This window comes from Mesoplodon mirus (genome assembly GCF_964341445.2).
Source record: "Mesoplodon mirus genome assembly, chromosome: X".
Classification (NCBI taxonomy): Eukaryota; Metazoa; Chordata; class Mammalia; order Artiodactyla; family Ziphiidae; genus Mesoplodon; species Mesoplodon mirus.
Window position 1 is genome coordinate 61,638,887 of NC_138981.1, and position 20,272 is coordinate 61,659,158.

The 20,272-nt window shown below is 46.2% G+C and overlaps 1 protein-coding gene across 1 annotated transcript; it reads right to left on the bottom strand.

The window, feature by feature from the left end:
* Positions 1–11,115: 11,115 nt before the first annotated feature.
* On the bottom strand, positions 11,116–14,976 carry DMRTC1 (DMRT like family C1; the record flags this gene model as incomplete). Its single annotated transcript, XM_082610351.1, has 6 exons — positions 11,116–11,228; positions 12,210–12,357; positions 12,509–12,569; positions 13,456–13,525; positions 14,150–14,297; positions 14,971–14,976. 6 exons carry the CDS (start codon positions 14,974–14,976, stop codon positions 11,116–11,118), a joined length of 546 nt encoding a protein of 181 aa, XP_082466477.1.
* Between the last annotated feature and the right edge of the window lie 5,296 nt (positions 14,977–20,272).

Below are 20,272 nucleotides of genomic sequence, written 5' to 3' on the forward strand. Positions count from 1 at the left end.
CATCACAATAGCTATCTAGTTTATATTTGGTAGTGTATATACGTCAGTGCGACTCTCTCACCTCGCCCCAGCTTACCCTTGCCCCTCCCTGGGTCCTGAAGTCCATTGCCTACGTGTGGGTCTTTATCCCGGTCCTGTCCCTAGTTCTTCAGACCATTTTTCTTTTTTTTACATTCCATATATACGTGTTAGCATAAGGTATTTGTTTTTCTCTTTCTGACTTACTTCATTCTCTATGACAACCTCTAGGTCCATCCACCTCACTACAAATAATTCAATTTCATTTCCTTTTATGGCTGAGTAATATTCCATTGTATATAGGTGCCACATGTTCTTTGTCCATGTATATGTCGATGGACACTTAGGTTACTTCCATGTCCTGGCTACTGTACATAGAGCTACAATGAACATTGTGGTACATGACTCTTTCTTTTTTTTTTTTTAACATCTTTTGTGGAGTATAATAGCTTTACAAGGGTGTGTTAGTTTATGCTTTATAAGAAAGTGAATCAGTTATACATATACATATGTCCCCATATCTCTGCCCTCTTGCATCTCCCTCCCTTCCACCCTCTCTATCCCAGCCCTCTAGGTGGTCACAAAACACCGAGCTGACCTCCCTGTGCTATGTGGATGCTTCCCACTAGCTATCTTCTTTAAATTTGGTAGTGTATATACGTCAGTAGTACTCTCTCACCTCGCACCAGTTTATCCTTGACCCTCCCTGGGTCCTGAAGTCCATTCTCTATGTGTGCATCTTTATCCCAGTCCTGTCCCTGGTTCTTCAGAACCATTTTTCTTTTTTTTAGATTCCATATATATGTGTCAGCATATGGTATTTGTGTTTCTCTTTCTGACTTTCTTCATTCTGTATGACAGACTCTAGGTTCGTCCACCTCACTACAAATAAAGCAATATCGTTTCTTTTTTTGGCTGAGTAATATTCCATGGTATATAGGTGCTACATGTTCTTTATATATGTATCTGTCCATGGACACTTAGGTTACTTCCATATCCTTGCTATTGTAAATAGAGCTGCAATGAACATTGTGGTACATGACTCTTTTTTTTTTCTTTTTTAACATCTTTAGTGTAGTATAATTTCTTTACAAGGGTGTGTTACTTTATGCTTTATAACAAAGTGAATTAGTTATACATATACATATGTCCCCATATCTCTGCCCTCTTGCATCTCCCTCCCTCCCACCCTCCCTATCCCAGCCAACTACGTTGTCACAAGCACCGAGCTGATCTACCTGTGCTATGCGGTTGCTTCCTACTAGCAATCGGTTTTACATTTTGTACTGTATATATGTACATGCCACTCTCTTACTTTGTCCTAGCTTACCCTTCACCCTCCCTGTGTCTTCAAGCCCATTCTCTAGTAGGTCTGTGTCTTTATTCCTGTCCAGCCCCTAGGTTCTTTTTTTTTCTTTAGCAACTTTTTTTTAAGTAAATTTATTTACTTGTTTGTTTGTTTTTTTGGCTGTGTTGGGTCTTCGTTGCTGCACACGGGCTTTCTCCAGTTGCTTCGAGCAGTGGCTTCTCTTATTGCAGAACATGGTCTCTTGGTGCACGGGTTACAGTAGTAGCAGCACACGAGCTCAGTAGTTAGTGCCTCGTGGGCTCTAGAGCACAGGCTCAGTAATTGTGGCGCATGGCTTAGTTGGTCCACGGCATGTGGGATCTTCTGGGACCGGGCTCGAACCCGTGTCTCATGCACTGGTAGGCGGATTCTTAACAACAACTCTGCCACCAGGGAAGTCCCCAGAGCCTAGGTTCTTCAGGAGCTTTTTTTTTTTCATTCGATATATTTGTGTTAGCATACCATATTTGTTTTTCTCTTTCTCACTTACTTCACTGTGTATGACAGACTCTAGGTCCATCTACCTCAGTAAAAATGACTCAATTTCGTTTCTTTTTATGACTGAGTAATATTCCATTGTATATAAGTGCCATGTGTTCTTTATGCATGTATCTGTCGATGGACACTTACGTTACTTCCATGTCCTGGTTATTGTAAGTAGAGCTGCAATGAACATTGTGGTACATGACTCTTTTTTTTTTAACATCTTTAGTGGATTATAATTGCTTTACAAGGGTGTGTTAGTTTATGCTTTATAACAAAGTGAATCAGTTATACATATACATATGTCCCCATATCTGTGCCTTCTTGCATCTCCATCCCTCCCACCCTCCCTATCCCAGCCCTCTAGGTGGTCATAAAGAAACGAGTTGATCTTCCTGTGTTATGCAGTTGCTTCCCACTAGGAATTGGTTTTACAAATGATAGTGTATATATGTACATGCCACTCTCTTACTCTGTAGTAGCTTAACCTTCCCCCTCCCTGTGTCTTGAAGTCCATTCTCTAGTAGTTCTGCATCTTTATTTGTGTCCAGTCCCGAGGTCCTTTTTTTAGCTCCTTATTTTTTTAGTAAATTTATTTATTTGTTTGTTTTATTGGCTGTGTTGGGTCTTCATTGCGGCACACGTGCTTTCTCTATTAGCTTCGAGCGGTGGCTTTTCTTATTGCAGAGCGCAGGCTCTTGGTGCACGGGCTTCAGTAGTTGCAGCACACCAGCTCAGTAGTTAGGGGCTCGTGGGCTGTAGAGCACAGGCTCAGTAATTGTGGTGCATGGCTTAGTTCCTCCGCGGCATGTGGGATCTTCCCGGACCAGGCTCAAACCCATGTCCCCTGCACTGGCAGGCGGATTTTTAACAACTGTGCCACCAAGGAAGTCCCCATCCCCTAGGTTCTTCGGGACCTGTTTTTGTTTTTTAGATTCCATATATACGTGTTAGCATACTGTATTTGTTTTTCTCTTTCTCACTTACTTCACTCTGTATGACACACTCTAGGTCCATCTACCTCAATACAAATGGCTCAATTTCATTTCTTTTTATGGCTGAGTAATATTCCATTTTATATAGGTGCCACATGTTCTTTATCCATGTATCTGTCGCTGGACACTTAGGTTACTTCCATGTCCTGGCTACTGTACATATGCTGCAGTGAACATTGTGGTAGATTACTCTTTGTTTATTTTTTTATTTTTTCTTTTAACATCTTTAGTGGAGTATAATCACTTTACAAAGGTGTGTTACTTTATGCTTTGTAACAAAGTGAATCAGTTAAACATATACATATGTCCCCATATCTCTGCCTTCTTGCATCTTCCTGCCTCCCACCCTCCATATCCCAGCCCTCTAGGTGGTAACAAAGTACCGAGCTGCTCTCGCTGTGCTATGTGGCTGATTCGCACTAGCTATCTAGTTTACATTTGGTAGTGTATATACGTCAATGGTACTCTCTCACCTCGCAAGAGCTTACCGTTGCCCCTCCCTGGGTCCTGAAGTCCATTCTACATGTGTGCTTCTTTATCCCGGTCCTATCCCTAGTTCTACAGAACCATTTTCCTTTTTATTAGATTCCATATATATGTGTTAGCATATGGTCTTTTTTTTTCGCTTTCTGACTAACTTCATTCTGTATAACAGACTCTAGGTGCATCCACCTCACTACAAATAACTCAATTTCACTTCTTTTTATGGCTAAGTAATATTCTATTGTATATAGGTGCCATTTGTTCTTTATTCATGTATCTGTCAATGGACACTTTGGTTTCTTCCATGTCCTGGCTATTGCAAAGAGAGCTGCAATGAACATTGTGGTACATGACTCATAATTTTTTTTTTACATCCTTAGTGGAGTATAATTGCTTTACAAGGGTGTGTTAGTTTATGTTTATAACAAAGTGAATCAGTTATACATATACATATGTCCCCATATCTCTGACCTCGTGCATCTCCCTCCCTCCCACCCTCCCTGTCCCAGCTCTCCAGGTGGTCACACAGCACCAAGCTGATATCCCTGTGCTATGTAGTTGCTTCACACTAGCAATTGGTTTTACATTTGGTAGTGTATGTATATACATGCCAGTGTCTTACTTTGTCCTAGCTTACCCTTCCCCCTCCCTTTGTCTTCAAGTCCATTCTGTAGTAAATCTGCATCTTTATTCCTGTCCGGCCCGTAGGTTCTTTTTTTTTAATAAATTTATTTATTTTTTGTTTGGTTTTTTGGCCATGTTGGGTCTTCATTGTGGCACACGTGCTTTCTCTAGTTGCATTGAGCGGTGGCTTCTCTTATTGCAGAGCACCGGCTCTAGGTGCACGGGCTTCAGTACTTGCAGTACACGAGCTCAGGAGTTAGTGGTTCGTGGACTCTAAAGCACAGGCTCAGTAGTTGTGGCACATGGCTTATTTGCTCTGCGGCATGTTGGATCTTCCCGGACCAGGGCTCGAACCCATGTTCCCTGCACTGGCAGGCAGATTCTTAACCACTGTGCCACCAGGGAAGTCCCGAGACCCTAGGTTCTTCAGGACCATTTTAATTTTTTTTAGATTCCATATGTACGTGTTAGCATACGGTATTTGTTTTTCTCTTTCTCACTTACTTCACTCTTTATGACAGACTAGGTCCATCTACCTCAATACAAATGCCTCACTTTCATTTCTTTTTATGGGTGAGTAATATTCCATTGTATATATGTGCCACAAGTTTTTTATCCACTCATCAGTTGATGGACACTTAGGTTGCTTCCATGTCCTGGTCTTTGTTAATAAAGCTGCAATGAAATTGTGGTACATGACTCTTTCTTTTTTTTTCTTTTTTTTAACATCTTTAGTGGAGTATAATTGCTTTTCTAGGTTGTGTTAGTTTATGCTTTATAACAAAGTGAATCAGTTATACATATACATATTTCCCCATGTCTCTGCCCTCTTGCATCTCCCTCCCTCCCACCCTCCATATCCCAGCCCTCTAGGTGGTCAGAAAGCACCAAGCTGATCTCCCTGTGCTATGTGGCTGCTTCCCACTAGCTATCTAGTTTACATTTGGAAGTGTATATACGTCAATGGTACTCTCTCATCTCGCCCCATCTTAGCCTTGCCTCTCCCCGGGTCCTGAAGTCCGTTCTCTTAGTGTGCGTCTTTATCCCAGAAACATCTCGAATAAACAACCTAAGTTTGCACCTAAAACAATTAGAGAAAGAAGAACAAAAAACACCCAAAGTTAGCAGAAAGAAAGAAATCATAAAGATCAGATCAGAAATAAATGAAATAGAAATGAAGGAAACAATAGCAAAGATCAATAAAACTAAAAGCTGGTTCTTTGAGAAGGTAAACGAAACTGATAAAGCATTAGACAGACCTATCAGGAAAAAAAGGAGAAGACTCAAACAATAGAATTAGAAATGAAACAGGAGAAGTAACAACTGACACTGCAGAAATACAAAAGATCATGAGCGATTACTACAAGCAACTCTATGCCAATGAAATGGACAACCTGGAAAAAGTAGACAAATTCTTAGAAATGCACAACCTACCAAGACTGAATCAGGAAGAAATAGAAAATATGGACAGACGAATCACAAGCACTGAAATTGAAACTGTGATTAAAAATCTTCCAACAAACAAAAGCCCAGGACCAGATGGCTTCACAGGCGAATTCTATAAAACATTTAGAGAAGAGCTAACACCTGTACTGCTCAAACTTTTCCAAAATATAGCAGAGGGAGGAACATTCCCAAACTCATTCTAAGAGGCCACCATCACCCTGATACCAAAACCAGATGAGGATGTCCCAAAGAAAGAAAAATACTGGCCAATATCACTGATGAACATAGATGCAAAAATCCTCAACAAAATACTAGCAAACAGAATCCAGTAGCACATTTAAAGGATCATACACCATGATCAAGTGGGGTTTATTCCAGGGATGTAAGGATTCTTCAATATACACAAATCAATCAGTGTGATCCACCATATTAACAAGTTGAAGGAGAAAAACCATATGGTCATATCAGTAGATGCAGAGACAGCTTTCGACAAAATTCAACACCCATTTATGATAAAAACCCTCCAGAAAGTAGGCATAGAGGGAACTTTCCTCAACATAATAAAGGCCATATATGACAAACCCACAGCCAGCATCGTCCTCAACGGTGAAAAACTGAAACCACTTCCACAAAGATCAGGAACAAGACAAGGTTGCCCACTCTCACTACTCTTATTCAACATAGTTTTGGAAGTTTTAGCCAGAGCAATCAGAGACGAAAGGAAAATAAATGGAATCCAAATCGGAAAAGAAGAAGTAAAGCTGTCACTGTTTGCAAATGACATGATACTATACATAGAGAATCCTAAAGATGCTACCAGAAAACTACTAGAGCTAATCAATGAATTTGGTAAAGTAGCAGGATACAAAATTAATGCCCAGAAATCTTTGGCATTCCTATATACTAATGATGAAAAATCTGAAAGTGAAATCAGGAAAACACTCACATTTACCATTGCAACAAAAAGAATAAAATATCTAGGAATACACCTACCTAAGGAGACAAAAGACCTGTCTGCAGAAAATTATAAGAGACTGATGAAAGAAATTAAGGATGATGGAAATAGATGGAGATATATACCATGTTCTTGGATTGGAAGAATCAACATTGTGAAACTAAATCTACTACCCAAAGCAATGTACAGATTCAATGCAATCCCTATCAAACTACCACTGGCATTTTTCAGAGAACTAGAACAAAAAAATTCACAATTTGTATGGAAACACAAAAGACCCCGAATAGCCAAAGCAATCTTGAGAACGTAAAATGGATCTGGAGGAATCAGGCTCCCTGACTTTAGACTATACTACGAAGCTACAGTAATCAAGACTGTATGGTACCGGAACAAAAGCAGAAATATAGATTAATGGAACAGGATAGAAAGCCCAGAGATAAACCCACGCATATATGGTCACATTATCTTCGATAAAGGAGGCAGGAATGTACAGTGGAGAAAGGACAGCCTCTTGAAAAGTGGTGCTGGGGGCTTCCTTGGTGGCGCACTGGTTGAGAGTCCACCTGCCGAAGCAGGGGACACGGGTTCATGCCCCAGTCCGGGAGGACCCCACATGCCATGGATTGGCTGGGCCAATGAGCCATGGACGCTGGGCCTGCGTGTCTGGAGCCTGTGCTCCGTGGCGGGAGAGGCCACAGCAGTGAGAGGCCCGCATACCGCAAAAAAAAGAAAAACAGAAAAATTGGTGCTGGGAAAACTGGACAGGTACATGTAAAAGTATGAGATTAGATCACTCCCTAACACCATACACAAAAATAAGCTCAAAATGGATTAAAGACCTAAATGTAAGGCCAGAAACTATCAAAATGTTAGAGGAAAACATAGGTAGAACACTCTATGACATAAATCACAGCAAGATCCTTTTTGACCCACCTCCCAGAGAAATGGATATGAAAACAAAAATAAACAAATGGGACCTAATGAAACTTGAAATCTTTTCCACAGCAAAGGAAAACATAAACAAGACCAAAAGACAGCCCTCAGAATGGGAGAAAATAACTGCAAATGAAGCAACTGACAAAGGATTAATCCCCAAAATTTACAAGCAGCACATGCAGCTCAATAACAAAAAAGCAAACATCCCAATCCAAAAATGGGCAGAAGACCTAAATAGACATTTCTCCAAAGAAGATATACCGACTGCCAACCAACACATGAAAGAATGCTCAACATCATTAATCAGTAGAGAAATACAAATCAAAACTACAATGAGATATCATCTCACACCAGTCAGAATGGCCATCATTAAAAAATCTAGAAACAATAAATGCTGGAGAGAGTGTGGAGAAAAGGGAACACTCTTGCACTGCAGGTGGGAATGTGAATTGGAATAGCCACTATGGAGGTTCCTTAAAAAACTACCAATAGATCTACGATATGACCCAGCAAGCCCACCGCTGGGCATATACCCTGAGAAATCCATAATTCAAAAAGAGTCATGTACCAAAATGTTCATTGCAGATCTATTTACAATAGCCAGGAGATGGAAACAACCTAAGTGTCCATCATCGGATGAATGTATAAGGAAGATGTGTCACATATGTACAATGGAATATTACTCAGCCATAAAAAGAAACGAAATTGAGCTATTTTTAATGAGGTGGATGGACCTACAGTCTGTCATACAGAGTGAAGTAAATCAGAAAGAGAAAGACAAATACCATATGCTAACACATATATATGGAATTAAAGAAAAAAAATGTCATGAAGAACCTAGGGGTAAGACAGGAATAAAGACACAGACCAACTAGTGAATGGACTTGAGGATATGGGGAGAGGGAAGGGTAAGCTGTGATGGGGCAAGAGAGTGGCATGGACATGTATGCACTACCAAACCTAGAATAGATAGCTAGTGGGGAACAGCCGCATAGCACAGGGAGAGCAGCTCGGTGCTTTGTGACCACCTGGAAGGGTGGGATAGGGAGGGTGCGAGGGAGGGAGATGCAAGAGGGAAGAGATATGGGAACATATGTATATGTATAACTGATTCACTTTGTTGTAGGGCAGAAACTGACACACCATTGTAAAGCAATTATACTCCAATTAAGATGTAAAAAATAAATAAATAACCAAAAAGAAAGACACAGACCTACTAGAGAATGGCCTTGAGGATATGCGGAGGGCGGAAGGGTAAGCTGTGACAAAGTGAGAGAGTGGCATAGACATATATACACTACCAAACGTAAAATAGATAGCTACTGAGAAGCAGCCGCATAGCACAGGGAGATCAGCTCGGTGCTTTGTGACCACCTAGAGGGGTGGGATAGGGAGGGTGGGAAGGAGGGATATGCAAGAGGGAAGAGATACGAGAACATATGTATATGTATAACTGATTCACTTTGTTATAAAGCAGAAACTAACACACCATTGTAAAGCAATTATACTCCAATAAAGATGTGAAAAAAAGAAAAAGAAATCAGTGACGAATACTCTCCCCTCACTTTAGGCTGTTCCTGGTCAAAGAGCGGTGGTAGCAGCCCTCTAAAGTCCTGCGGTGTTAGTGTGACCTGTTTTGGAGGAGGTGCCTCTCTGGGCAAGAGCCTCAAGCAGTGGAGTGCTGGAGGGTACTCTTACTGGAACTCAAGAGGCGACTATCACATTGTCGGGAATTCTGTGAGCCAGCTTTTAAACACAGCTGTTATTAAAACTAAATCGTATACAGTAACAATTACATTACATACATTATATTGAAAACGAACATAATACATGATCAGAAGTCATCAATTCCTAATTATTTTCCTACATTTTACTATTAGCTATGCTCTTGAGGTTGTGCATATTTATCGTAACTGAATGATGGAAATGCATCTCTTCCCAACTCTGCATCAAAGGACATCAAGTTGGTAGCTTGAAATCGGCAAATGCTACAACACAGGGCGATTCTTCCAACCCTCGTCCTCCCCCACAGAGCCTGTTGTTAAACATTTACCTGCATGGCACTGGTTGAGATTGATCCACTCTGCAGATACCCTGGTGTGGTGGATATCCTCAGATCCAACCAGTGTTGTTATATACCATACCAGAGTCAAGAGCTAACTCACACTGTTATGTAAAGTGATAGTTTAAACCTGTGACCAAAGGATAGTTCACAAAAGATGTTTAACGTCTACCATTTATAACAATGTCCTAAGACGCCCATACTATGCCATTAAGAGACTTTTAAAAAAGGTATAGCTCAACACATGTCGGGATGTGGTGGGGGTGGGTGGGCAGGATCATGAACATCAGCAGAGGACTGAGACAAGTGCAGGTAAGATCTGATCAATTCCTATAGATTGTTACTTTGAGTATGAAATAAAGGGATAATTTTTGAAAGACCCTTCTGACTGGGTGTCTGCGGCTTCAAGTTTTGAACTTCTCACTCGACACTTTGTAAAAAAGTAAACTTATTAGCTAATTTAGGGCAAGGCAAAGAGAAGGGAGTCTCCACCCATCTTTGGCTAAACATTTCCCTTCAAACACTTCCGCAACTCTTTGAGCGCATTTCCTCATACGTAAAAGGGTGATAATAATGCTTAGCTTACAGAGCTATTGTGAGGTTATATGTGCTTAGCATACAGTGAACACAGAATAATGAAATGATAATGATTCTTCCTTGTATTTCCTGGGTCCTTCAAAAGTAGTCCCCAGGTCTAATTCATCTCTGCTCTTTGATTCTTCTTGTCCTGATTGGCTTCAGTTTCCCCCCACTGTAAAATACATACTGGAGTAGAATCAAACCGGCATTCCGTTGGCCAAAGTTGGCCTGCTTGGATGTGTTGTTTGGCCCATGTAAAGGGCTTAAAGAGGAAACCAGAGCCAACATTTGAAAATTGAGATATTTTACATAGAAATCTAGAATTTCATCTTCTCTTGAAAAATCAGGAGATGGGGCAACAATGAGTCCACATTCCTGCATGGCAACAATTGGCTAGAGCCAAGTGACAGCTGCCCCCTTAGGTGGAGCATGCACTGTCAATTGGCCAGACCCCATCTGGCCTGCTCTACTGATTTATGTAATCTGCTTGATTCTGCAGACATCTCAATTTGTGGCCCTCTGGACAACTGGAAGCAGTCTATGCCAGGAAAGGCATAGGCACTTACTGGCGGAATGAATAAATCTCCTACCCCTTTTTTTTTTCTCTCTCTACCATTTTCTTATCTAGCCATGTTAAGAAATCCCAGTTATTGAGTAAAGAGCTTCTCCCTTTGAAAAGTGAATTGAACAAGTCCGTTAGAGTCAGGAGAGTCTAAGTTATACTGTGGTAACAAACAACTCCTATATCTTAGTGCCTTACAACAAGGGTTTATTATTTGCTCACACACACAAACCTAGACACAAAATGAAAACATCCTCAGATTTTCACATGCATGGATAAGTATATGAGCGTGCCAGTATGTTCACAATCATGAATCAAATAAAAACTCTGGCAGATGAACATATGAACTCACACAGAACCCTATTTAGAGACTGATCAGCTTAGATTGTACAACCCTGTTTTCATAAGAGACATTAAAAGGCCCTGGGATCCAAGAAAGTAAAGGATGGAGGTACAAGAATATCCATCCTCAGTCAAGGAATTGCCCCATATAAAAAAAAACGGGTCTGAAAGCTTATATAAGCACCTACAGGCTTAAAAAAAGACAGTAAGAATTTTGGACATTAAGCAATTTGCAAATGCATACATAGGCAGTATTTTAGTGAGTTCTCCCCCTCTGGGCTTCTAGCTCAAGTGGGAGATGCACCCCAGGTGTCCATCAGGCAGAGAAATGGAGCTGGCCGGTGCAGGTCCAAGAGAGGGGTTAGGAGGCTGAAGTCCTCTATCTCCAGCAGGAGCTGTAGACAAAAGGAAAGGGGTCAGGGTCCGGTCACATCCATTTCCCCTCCCGGCTCTCCCCTCTTTTTTGTTCCACCCAATCAAGGCTTTGTCACCTGAACTGTATTGCACAGAGCTCTTCCTTGCTGGTTTGCCCATCTCAAGTCCTGCCTCCTCCAAACCCTCCATCACAGCCACCACATTTCTTTTTGTCAAGCCCAGCGTCTCTGAATATGCTCCTCCCTAGTTCAGACATTCCCTGGCTCCTCATCAACCACAGTTGCTGATCTAACCACCTAAGCCTGGCATGCCAGACCTTCGTGACTGGCAGCCTCTCCACCCTCATCCCCTCTGTTCCAGCAGTTCCCTCAGGGTGGCTGCTTCACTCACACTCCATACCGAATGCACCATTTTGGTCTGGTTGTGCCCAGCCTACCCTCTCAGCCTCCCCAGGTGCCTATCTCGCCTCCAGTCCTTCCTCCCCAGGCTCGTCAGTGAGATACAGCCGCAAAACACGACTTGTGAAGGCATCCGTGCTCCACCTTGAGACTGGAAGCTCCCTGAAGGCAGGAACAAGATCTCCTTCTGGACTAGGCTCTTACCACCTATGTATGTCCTTCCCAGGTCACAGCAGACTTCAGGGGTCTGGATAGAAAGCCCTGGGCTGGGAGTCAGGAGACCTGGTTCTTCCACTTGATATGCTGCATGCCCTAGGGTAAGTCCCTGCTACTCTTAGGGACTTGGTTTCCTTATTTCTTGACATCAGGGCACTGCACATTTGCTGTTGAGCACAACGCCCGATGAACCGATGATTCACTGAACAACCATCTACTGCCACTTCAAGAGTCAGACTGAGGAGCTTGGCTGCCTGGGCCCAAAGAGGTTCAACCCCCAACCCCCCTCCAACTCTGACTTCCCAGTCAGGCCCTGCTTAACACAACCGCCTCCCATTTCCCAACTATCCCCAACCCCCCATGTTCTCCTTTCAAAGACCAGGCTACCTGGTGCAACACAGGGCTGGAGCACGGAGATGGAGCCAGAAGGGGCCTGGGATGATTCTCTCAGAGCCAGCAGAGCCTCGGCCGCTTCCAGTTTTTGCTGCCACTCTGAGGAGGCAGCAACCGAGGCCTGGTCGGAAGCTTTGGGAGCCTGCAAAGCAAAGGATGTGAGAGAATGGGAGCTGGGAACCCACACCTGCCCCATGCCCCTTCAGTCCCCAGCCACCCTGAGGCCTTCTGCTCTTCTCCTTCACTAAGCTTGGCCCCTGCCAGGGTTCTGGACCCCACAATTTCCCCAGAATCCATGGCTGCAGTAGAAGGGGGTTAAGGGTGGCACAGGGCTGGAGGATCAGAGTTGAGCATCTAGGAACAAGGAAAGGAGAGGCCAGGGGATTTATCCCTCTGGCAGGCACATACTACCAGTAGAGAGAGAGGAGCAAGGATTTTGCAATATCTGCATGTGGGAGTCTGGATGCCAGCTGGCCATTAATCGTTGTGGCTTGGACAAGTCCGTTCCCCTGCTTGGACTGTCTTCTTTTCTGTATCTTATTTTTCTATATCTTTCCTGAGACACTAATTCCTCCCAGCTTTTTCAAAACTCCCAAGGCAACAGTAAAGATTATGGGAAGTCAGAGGTGTCTGTGTTTTAATCTGCAAGGCACCTGGAGTGACGTGATTACTGTCCCTGTCCAAGGACTGGTTCTTGCCTCCATATTCCCCAGTCAAGTTCCCCAAGGCACTTGAAGGGCCAGCTTGGCTCATCTCCAGGAACTTTTCTCTGGCCGTTATTAGACTCTCGCCTGGGTGAGATGGTGGGCCTCACCATCATGGCCCCCCTTCTCATCAGGAGCTTCTATCCCATCGATTTGTTTCATGTGGAATAACAGCCTCCAGTTGTCAAAGGCCTGCTATGTGGCAGGCCTTGTGCTAGTCCTCTTGTCAATGTTATAGGTGTAGAATATTGTCCCCTCTCAGTACACTGATAGGAAAATAGAGGCTCAGAGATGTAAAGTTACTTGTCCAAAGTCTCACAAATTGGAAACGGCAAAGCTGGGAGAGCTCTGTCGTTGCCCCATAGTCTGAGATGCCACCTCCTCCTCCTCCTCCTCCTCCTCCTCCTCCTCCTGCTCCTCTTCCACTTGCACCACACTGCCTCCACTTCCTCTTTCTTGCTCCCATGGCTTTAACAAGAAGTTTGGGCACTGAACAACAAAATATACAACTAGCTCCATGGTCCTTCTCTACTCACCTGCTGGGCAGGGCAGGGGCTCTGTGTGACTTCCTGGAAAGAGAAATTGTTAGTTGCTTCTTCAAGGGTGCTGGAGTCCGGGATAGAGACAAAGATTCCGAGACCAGACCGATCAGCAGAACTCCTTGGGAGCTTGCCTGCAGGAGCAGAGAGCACAGGTTGGAGTCCTTCCTCCCCAGGCTCATCAGTGAGATACAGCCGCAAAACACCACTTGTGAAGGCATCCGTGCTCCACCTTGAGAATGGAAGCTCCCTGAAGGCAGGAACAAGATCTCCTTCTGGACTAGGCTCTTACCACCTATGTATGTCCTTCCCAGGTCACAGCAGACTTCAGGGGTCTGGATAGAAAGCCCTGGGCTGGGAGTCAGGAGACCTGGTTCTTCCACTTGATATGCTGCATGCCCTAGGGTAAGTCCCTGCTACTCTTAGGGACTTGGTTTCCTTATTTCTTGACATCAGGGCACTGCACATTTGCTGTTGAGCACAACGCCCGATGAACCGATGATTCACTGAACAACCATCTACTGCCACTTCAAGAGTCAGACTGAGGAGCTTGGCTGCCTGGGCCCAAAGAGGTTCAACCCCCAACCCCCCTCCAACTCTGACTTCCCAGTCAGGCCCTGCTTAACACAACCGCCTCCCATTTCCCAACTATCCCCAACCCCCCATGTTCTCCTTTCAAAGACCAGGCTACCTGGTGCAACACAGGGCTGGAGCACGGAGATGGAGCCAGAAAGGGCCTGGGATGATTCTCTCAGAGCCAGCAGAGCCTCGGCCGCTTCCAGTTTTTGCTGCCACTCTGAGGAGGCAGCAACCGAGGCCTGGTCGGAAGCTTTGGGAGCCTGCAAAGCAAAGGATGTGAGAGAATGGGAGCTGGGAACCCACACCTGCCCCGTGCCCCTTCAGTCCCCAGCCACCCTGAGGCCTTCTGCTCTTCTACTTCACTAAGCTTGGCCCCTGCCAGGGTTCTGGACCCCACAATTTCCCCAGAATCCATGGCTGCAGTAGAAGGGGGTTAAGGGTGGCACAGGGCTGGAGGATCAGAGTTGAGCATCTAGGAACAAGGAAAGGAGAGGCCAGGGGATTTATCCCTCTGGCAGGCACATACTACCAGTAGAGAGAGAGGAGCAAGGATTTTTGCAGTATCTGCATGTGGGAGTCTGGATGCCAGCTGGCCATTAATCATTGTGGCTTGGACAAGTCCATTCCCCTGCTTGGACTGTCTTCTTTTCTGTATCTTATTTTTCTATATCTTTCCTGAGACACTAATTCCTCCCAGCTTTTTCAAAACTCCCAAGGCAACAGTAAAGATTATGGGAAGTCAGAGGTGTCTGTGTTTTAATCTGCAAGGCACCTGGAGTGACGTGATTACTGTCCCTGTCCAAGGACTGGTTCTTGCCTCCATATTCCCCAATCAAGTTCCCCAAGGCACTTGAAAGGCCAGCTTGGCTCATCTCCAGGAACTTTTCTCTGGCCGTTATTAGACTCTCGCCTGGGTGAGATGGTGGGCCTTACCATCATGGCCCCCCTTCTCAGCAGGAGCTTCTATCCCATCGATTTGTTTCATGTGGAATAACAGCCTCCAGTTGTCAAAGGCCTGCTATGTGGCAGGCCTTGTGCTAGTCCTCTTGTCAATGTTATAGGTGTAGAATATTGTCCCCTCTCAGTACACTGATAGGAAAATAGAGGCTCAGAGATGTAAAGTTACTTGTCCAAAGTCTCACAAATTGGAAACGGCAAAGCTGGGAGAGCTCTGTCGTTGCCCCATAGTCTGAGATGCCACCTCCTCCTCCTCCTCCTCCTCCTCCTCCTCCTCCTGCTCCTCTTCCACTTGCACCACACTGCCTCCACTTCCTCTTTCTTGCTCCCATGGCTTTAACAAGAAGTTTGGGCACTGAACAACAAAATATACAACTAGCTCCATGGTCCTTCTCTACTCACCTGCTGGGCAGGGCAGGGGCTCTGTGTGACTTCCTGGAAAGAGAAATTGTTAGTTGCTTCTTCAAGGGTGCTGGAGTCCGGGATAGAGACAAAGATTCCGAGACCAGACCGATCAGCAGAACTCCTTGGGAGCTTGCCTGCAGGAGCAGAGAGCACAGGTTGGAGTCCTTCCTCCCCAGGCTCATCAGTGAGATACAGCCGCAAAACACCACTTGTGAAGGCATCCGTGCTCCACCTTGAGAATGGAAGCTCCCTGAAGGCAGGAACAAGATCTCCTTCTGGACTAGGCTCTTACCACCTATGTATGTCCTTCCCAGGTCACAGCAGACTTCAGGGGTCTGGATAGAAAGCCCTGGGCTGGGAGTCAGGAGACCTGGTTCTTCCACTTGATATGCTGCATGCCCTAGGGTAAGTCCCTGCTACTCTTAGGGACTTGGTTTCCTTATTTCTTGACATCAGGGCACTGCACATTTGCTGTTGAGCACAACGCCCGATGAACCGATGATTCACTGAACAACCATCTACTGCCACTTCAAGAGTCAGACTGAGGAGCTTGGCTGCCTGGGCCCAAAGAGGTTCAACCCCCAACCCCCCTCCAACTCTGACTTCCCAGTCAGGCCCTGCTTAACACAACCGCCTCCCATTTCCCAACTATCCCCAACCCCCCATGTTCTCCTTTCAAAGACCAGGCTACCTGGTGCAACACAGGGCTGGAGCACGGAGATGGAGCCAGAAGGGGCCTGGGATGATTCTCTCAGAGCCAGCAGAGCCTCGGCCGCTTCCAGTTTTTGCTGCCACTCTGAGGAGGCAGCAACCGAGGCCTGGTCGGAAGCTTTGGGAGCCTGCAAAGCAAAGGATGTGAGAGAATGGGAGCTGGGAACCCACACCTGCCCCATGCCCCTTCAGTCCCCAGCCACCCTGAGGCCTTCTGCTCTTCTTCACTAAGCTTGGCCCTTGCCAGGGTTCTGGACCCCACAATTTCCCCAGAATCCATGGCTGCAGTAGAAGGGGGTTAAGGGTGGCACAGGGCTGGAGGATCAGAGTTGAGCATCTAGGAACAAGGAAAGGAGAGGCCAGGGGATTTATCCCTCTGGCAGGCACATACTACCAGTAGAGAGAGAGGAGCAAGGATTTTGCAATATCTGCATGTGGGAGTCTGGATGCCAGCTGGCCATTAATCATTGTGGCTTGGACAAGTCCATTCCCCTGCTTGGACTGTCTTCTTTTCTGTATCTTATTTTTCTATATCTTTCCTGAGACACTAATTCCTCCCAGCTTTTTCAAAACTCCCAAGGCAACAGTAAAGATTATGGGAAGTCAGAGGTGTCTGTGTTTTAATCTGCAAGGCACCTGGAGTGACGTGATTACTGTCCCTGTCCAAGGACTGGTTCTTGCCTCCATATTCCCCAGTCAAGTTCCCCAAGGCACTTGAAGGGCCAGCTTGGCTCATCTCCAGGAACTTTTCTCTGGCCGTTATTAGACTCTCGCCTGGGTGAGATGGTGGGCCTCACCATCATGGCCCCCATTCTCAGCAGGAGCTTCTATCCCATCGATTTGTTTCATGTGGAATAACAGCCTCCAGTTGTCAAAGGCCTGCTATGTGGCAGGCCTTGTGCTAGTCCTCTTGTCAATGTTATAGGTGTAGAATATTGTCTCCTCTCAGTACACTGATAGGAAAATAGAGGCTCAGAGATGTAAAGTTACTTGTCCAAAGTCTCACAAATTGGAAACGGCAAAGCTGGGAGAGCTCTGTCGTTGCCCCATAGTCTGAGATGCCTCCTTCTCCTCCTCCTCCTCCTGCTCCTCCTCCACTTGCACCGCACTGCCTCCACTTCTTCTTTCTTGCTCCCATGGCTTTAACAAGAAGGTTGTGCACGCAATAACAAAATATACAAGTAGCTCCGTCGTCCTTCTCACTCTACTCACCTGCTGGGCACGGCACAGGGTCTGTGTGACTTCCTGGAAAGAGAAATTGTTAGTTGCTTCTTCAAGGGTGCCGGAGTCCAGGATAGAGACAAAGATTCCGAGACCAGACTGATCAGCAGAGCTCCTTGGGAGCTTGCCTGCAGGAGCAGAGAGCACAGGTTGGAGTCAGGGACCAAGCCGGCCATGGAAAGGAGATGTGGGCATGTTTTAGGACAAGGATAGGAACCCAGGATGTCAGAGTTGGGAAGACCTTGAAGACCAGATAGTCCTACTCTTCATTTTGGGACTGGGGACTATGAGACCCAGAGAGAAGTATTTTTTTCCCCAGGGTCATATGGCAAGTTTCAGTAGGGTTAGAGATGGTACCCAGGTCTTCAGGACACCGGAAGTGGTCTGGGCAGTGGCTGAGGTGGAAGCTTCCCACACTGTCCCCAGACTCCTCCCCAGGGGTTGCACAGGGGTGGGCCTCAAGCTGATGTTCTCCTTCCCAACTGTGAGAGACTGGGGACTGCTTAGGTGAGCCTTTCCCCCTGACCGTCCCCCCTGACCCTACCTCCCTCCCAATCTGAGGCCTCATCCCACTGTGGACCTTTTTGACCGCACAGCCCGCCCACTCCGATCTCTCCAGCCCACCAACACTTGGTAGATAATATTGATGAGGTTTTATAGCTGGGGAAGCTAAGGCCCAAGGAGTAACTTGCCCAAAGCCACATCGAAATTGGGTGGTAGGACTGGTGACAGAACTACTCATGCTCTCTACACCCAAAACTCAGACCCCCTCCCTGGCCAGAGATACTCACTGGGGACTCCTGCTTGAATGGCCAACTTGTTGACATGGCTGTGAGCTTTGGGAGAGGTGGTCCCACTCTTTATCAGTCCTTCAGTCAGGTGCCTCTTTTGGCGTGGCCCCTGCTCTGACTTCAAGGCACTCTCAGCAGGCAAGATGCTGCAGTGTTCCCTAAAGTGGGGTATTGCAGGTCTAAAGTCAGTCACCTTTAGAGGAGGCCCACTCCCCTCCCCTTGTCAGACACCATACTCACAAGAAGAGGGCACACTTGTGACACTCGCAGACCTCGAAGAGGCAGAAGTGCTCCTGGTCCTTGATTTGGTCAGTGGTGCCGTGGTTGTGGCAGCAGGAACAGCAACATATAGCTCTTCTGGGGCCAAGTTCAATCCCCCATGGGGCTCCGGTCTCAAGTCCAGTGTTGGAGTCGGGGGGCTGCAGGGCACAGCAGGCATTTCTTAGGGATCCATGGTTCTAGAGCAAGGAGTGGAGGTCAGGGTGGCCACATGATCCCCTACCCACAACGTACTTCCTCTGCCCTTGGAAAACCCCATCTGAGGTGGCTGGATTCTTCTCCACCCAGCTCACCGCTGAAATGAGATTGTATCCTCCCTTCTTACTTTGTGTAGCCTCCTTCCCAGGGAGCTCCACTCATGCATAGGCAGGTTCCAAGAAACTCTTGGCATGGGTCCTGTATACTTTCAATCCAGTTACTAGTCCCTCTGCCTACCTTCACTCCACATAGACACCCTTTTCAGGCATGCACATGCACTCTCGTGCCCCCTTCGACAATTACTGCTTCCCTTTCTTATGCATCATCTTGTACTCTGCTATGTCCAGCTATTATTCCTGGCATCCACTTCCACAATTGTCTTCCTAACCTGCATTCATTCACTCCCTACTCATGATTCTATGCCCCTCTGCATTCAATTCTATTATTAGTCTCCTGTATGCCCTACATTCAATCTTCCTCTCACCTTCCATTCCGAGTTTTTTATCTTGCACCCCATCAAAATCTTAATTATTCTCTTGCTCCCTCTTTAAACTGACACCCCTTTGCATCTCATGAAATCATATCATTCTGCTGGATCTCAAGCCCCTGTTTCAATCATTATTTTCATTCATTCCCTCAATTATTTATCAAGTAGATGTTTGTTGATCCCCCCTATTGAATGCCAGACCCTGATCTAGTCAACAGCCAACTCCTCACTATACTAATTGTTCTCTTGCACCAAAACACCCTCTCAGCTTTCATGCAAACCCGTGCATTCCCTCCACAGCCTCCCAACAAACTTCCATGCTCCTCTCCAAGCTTCAGCAATTATGCTTGGGCTTCCCTGGTGGCGCAGTGGTTGAGAGTCTGCCTGCTGATGCAGGGGACACGGGTTCGTGCCCCGGTCCGGGAAGATCCCACATGCCGCGGAGCAGCTGGGCCTGTGAGCCATGGCCGCTGAGCCTGCGTGTCCGGAGCCTGTGCTCCGCAATGGGAGAGGCCACAACAGTGAGAGGCCCACGTACCACAAAAACAAAACAAAACATAAACACACACACAAAAAAAACTACAACAATTATGCTGTTATGCTTGAGCACACCTTCCCCTCCAGAGTGCACCACCTCCTCTCAGGCTGCAGGACCATTCCCTGCCACACCCACCTCAGAATCAAAAGGAGGGGCATAAGCCCTGCCCCAGGGGCCAGAGGCCAGGGTTCAGGAGGCCTCAGCGAGGGGTCATACCACAGGGCTTCAGCCAAGGGGGGCGGGGCGGGGTGAGGAGTAGGACGTGAGGGTGGCGGTGTGGCGGGGCGGAACATGAGGTACTAGGCTGAGGTGGAGGAGAGGAGAAGGGGTTGGGGATCCATAGCAGGAGGGAGGGAGGAAAGAAGAGTAGTGGAGAATGAGGGTCCTATTCCTGATGCCAGTCTGCGGTTACCCCAGCCTCCACCACGTCAGAATCAATCTGCTGGGACAGTGGACCTGAAGGAAGACTCAGCTCTTGCTCCCTTTCACGCTCTGCCTTCAAAGGTCAATGAGCTTCCAGCTCTGCCTTTCACCTCCCACTGCTATGGCCAGCGACCAATGAGCTTCATGCTCATTCAAAGGTCGCTGACCAAAGTCCCCCCCGATTCGTCGCTTCCCTCCCCGTTCTCCTCACGCTGGCTTTATTGG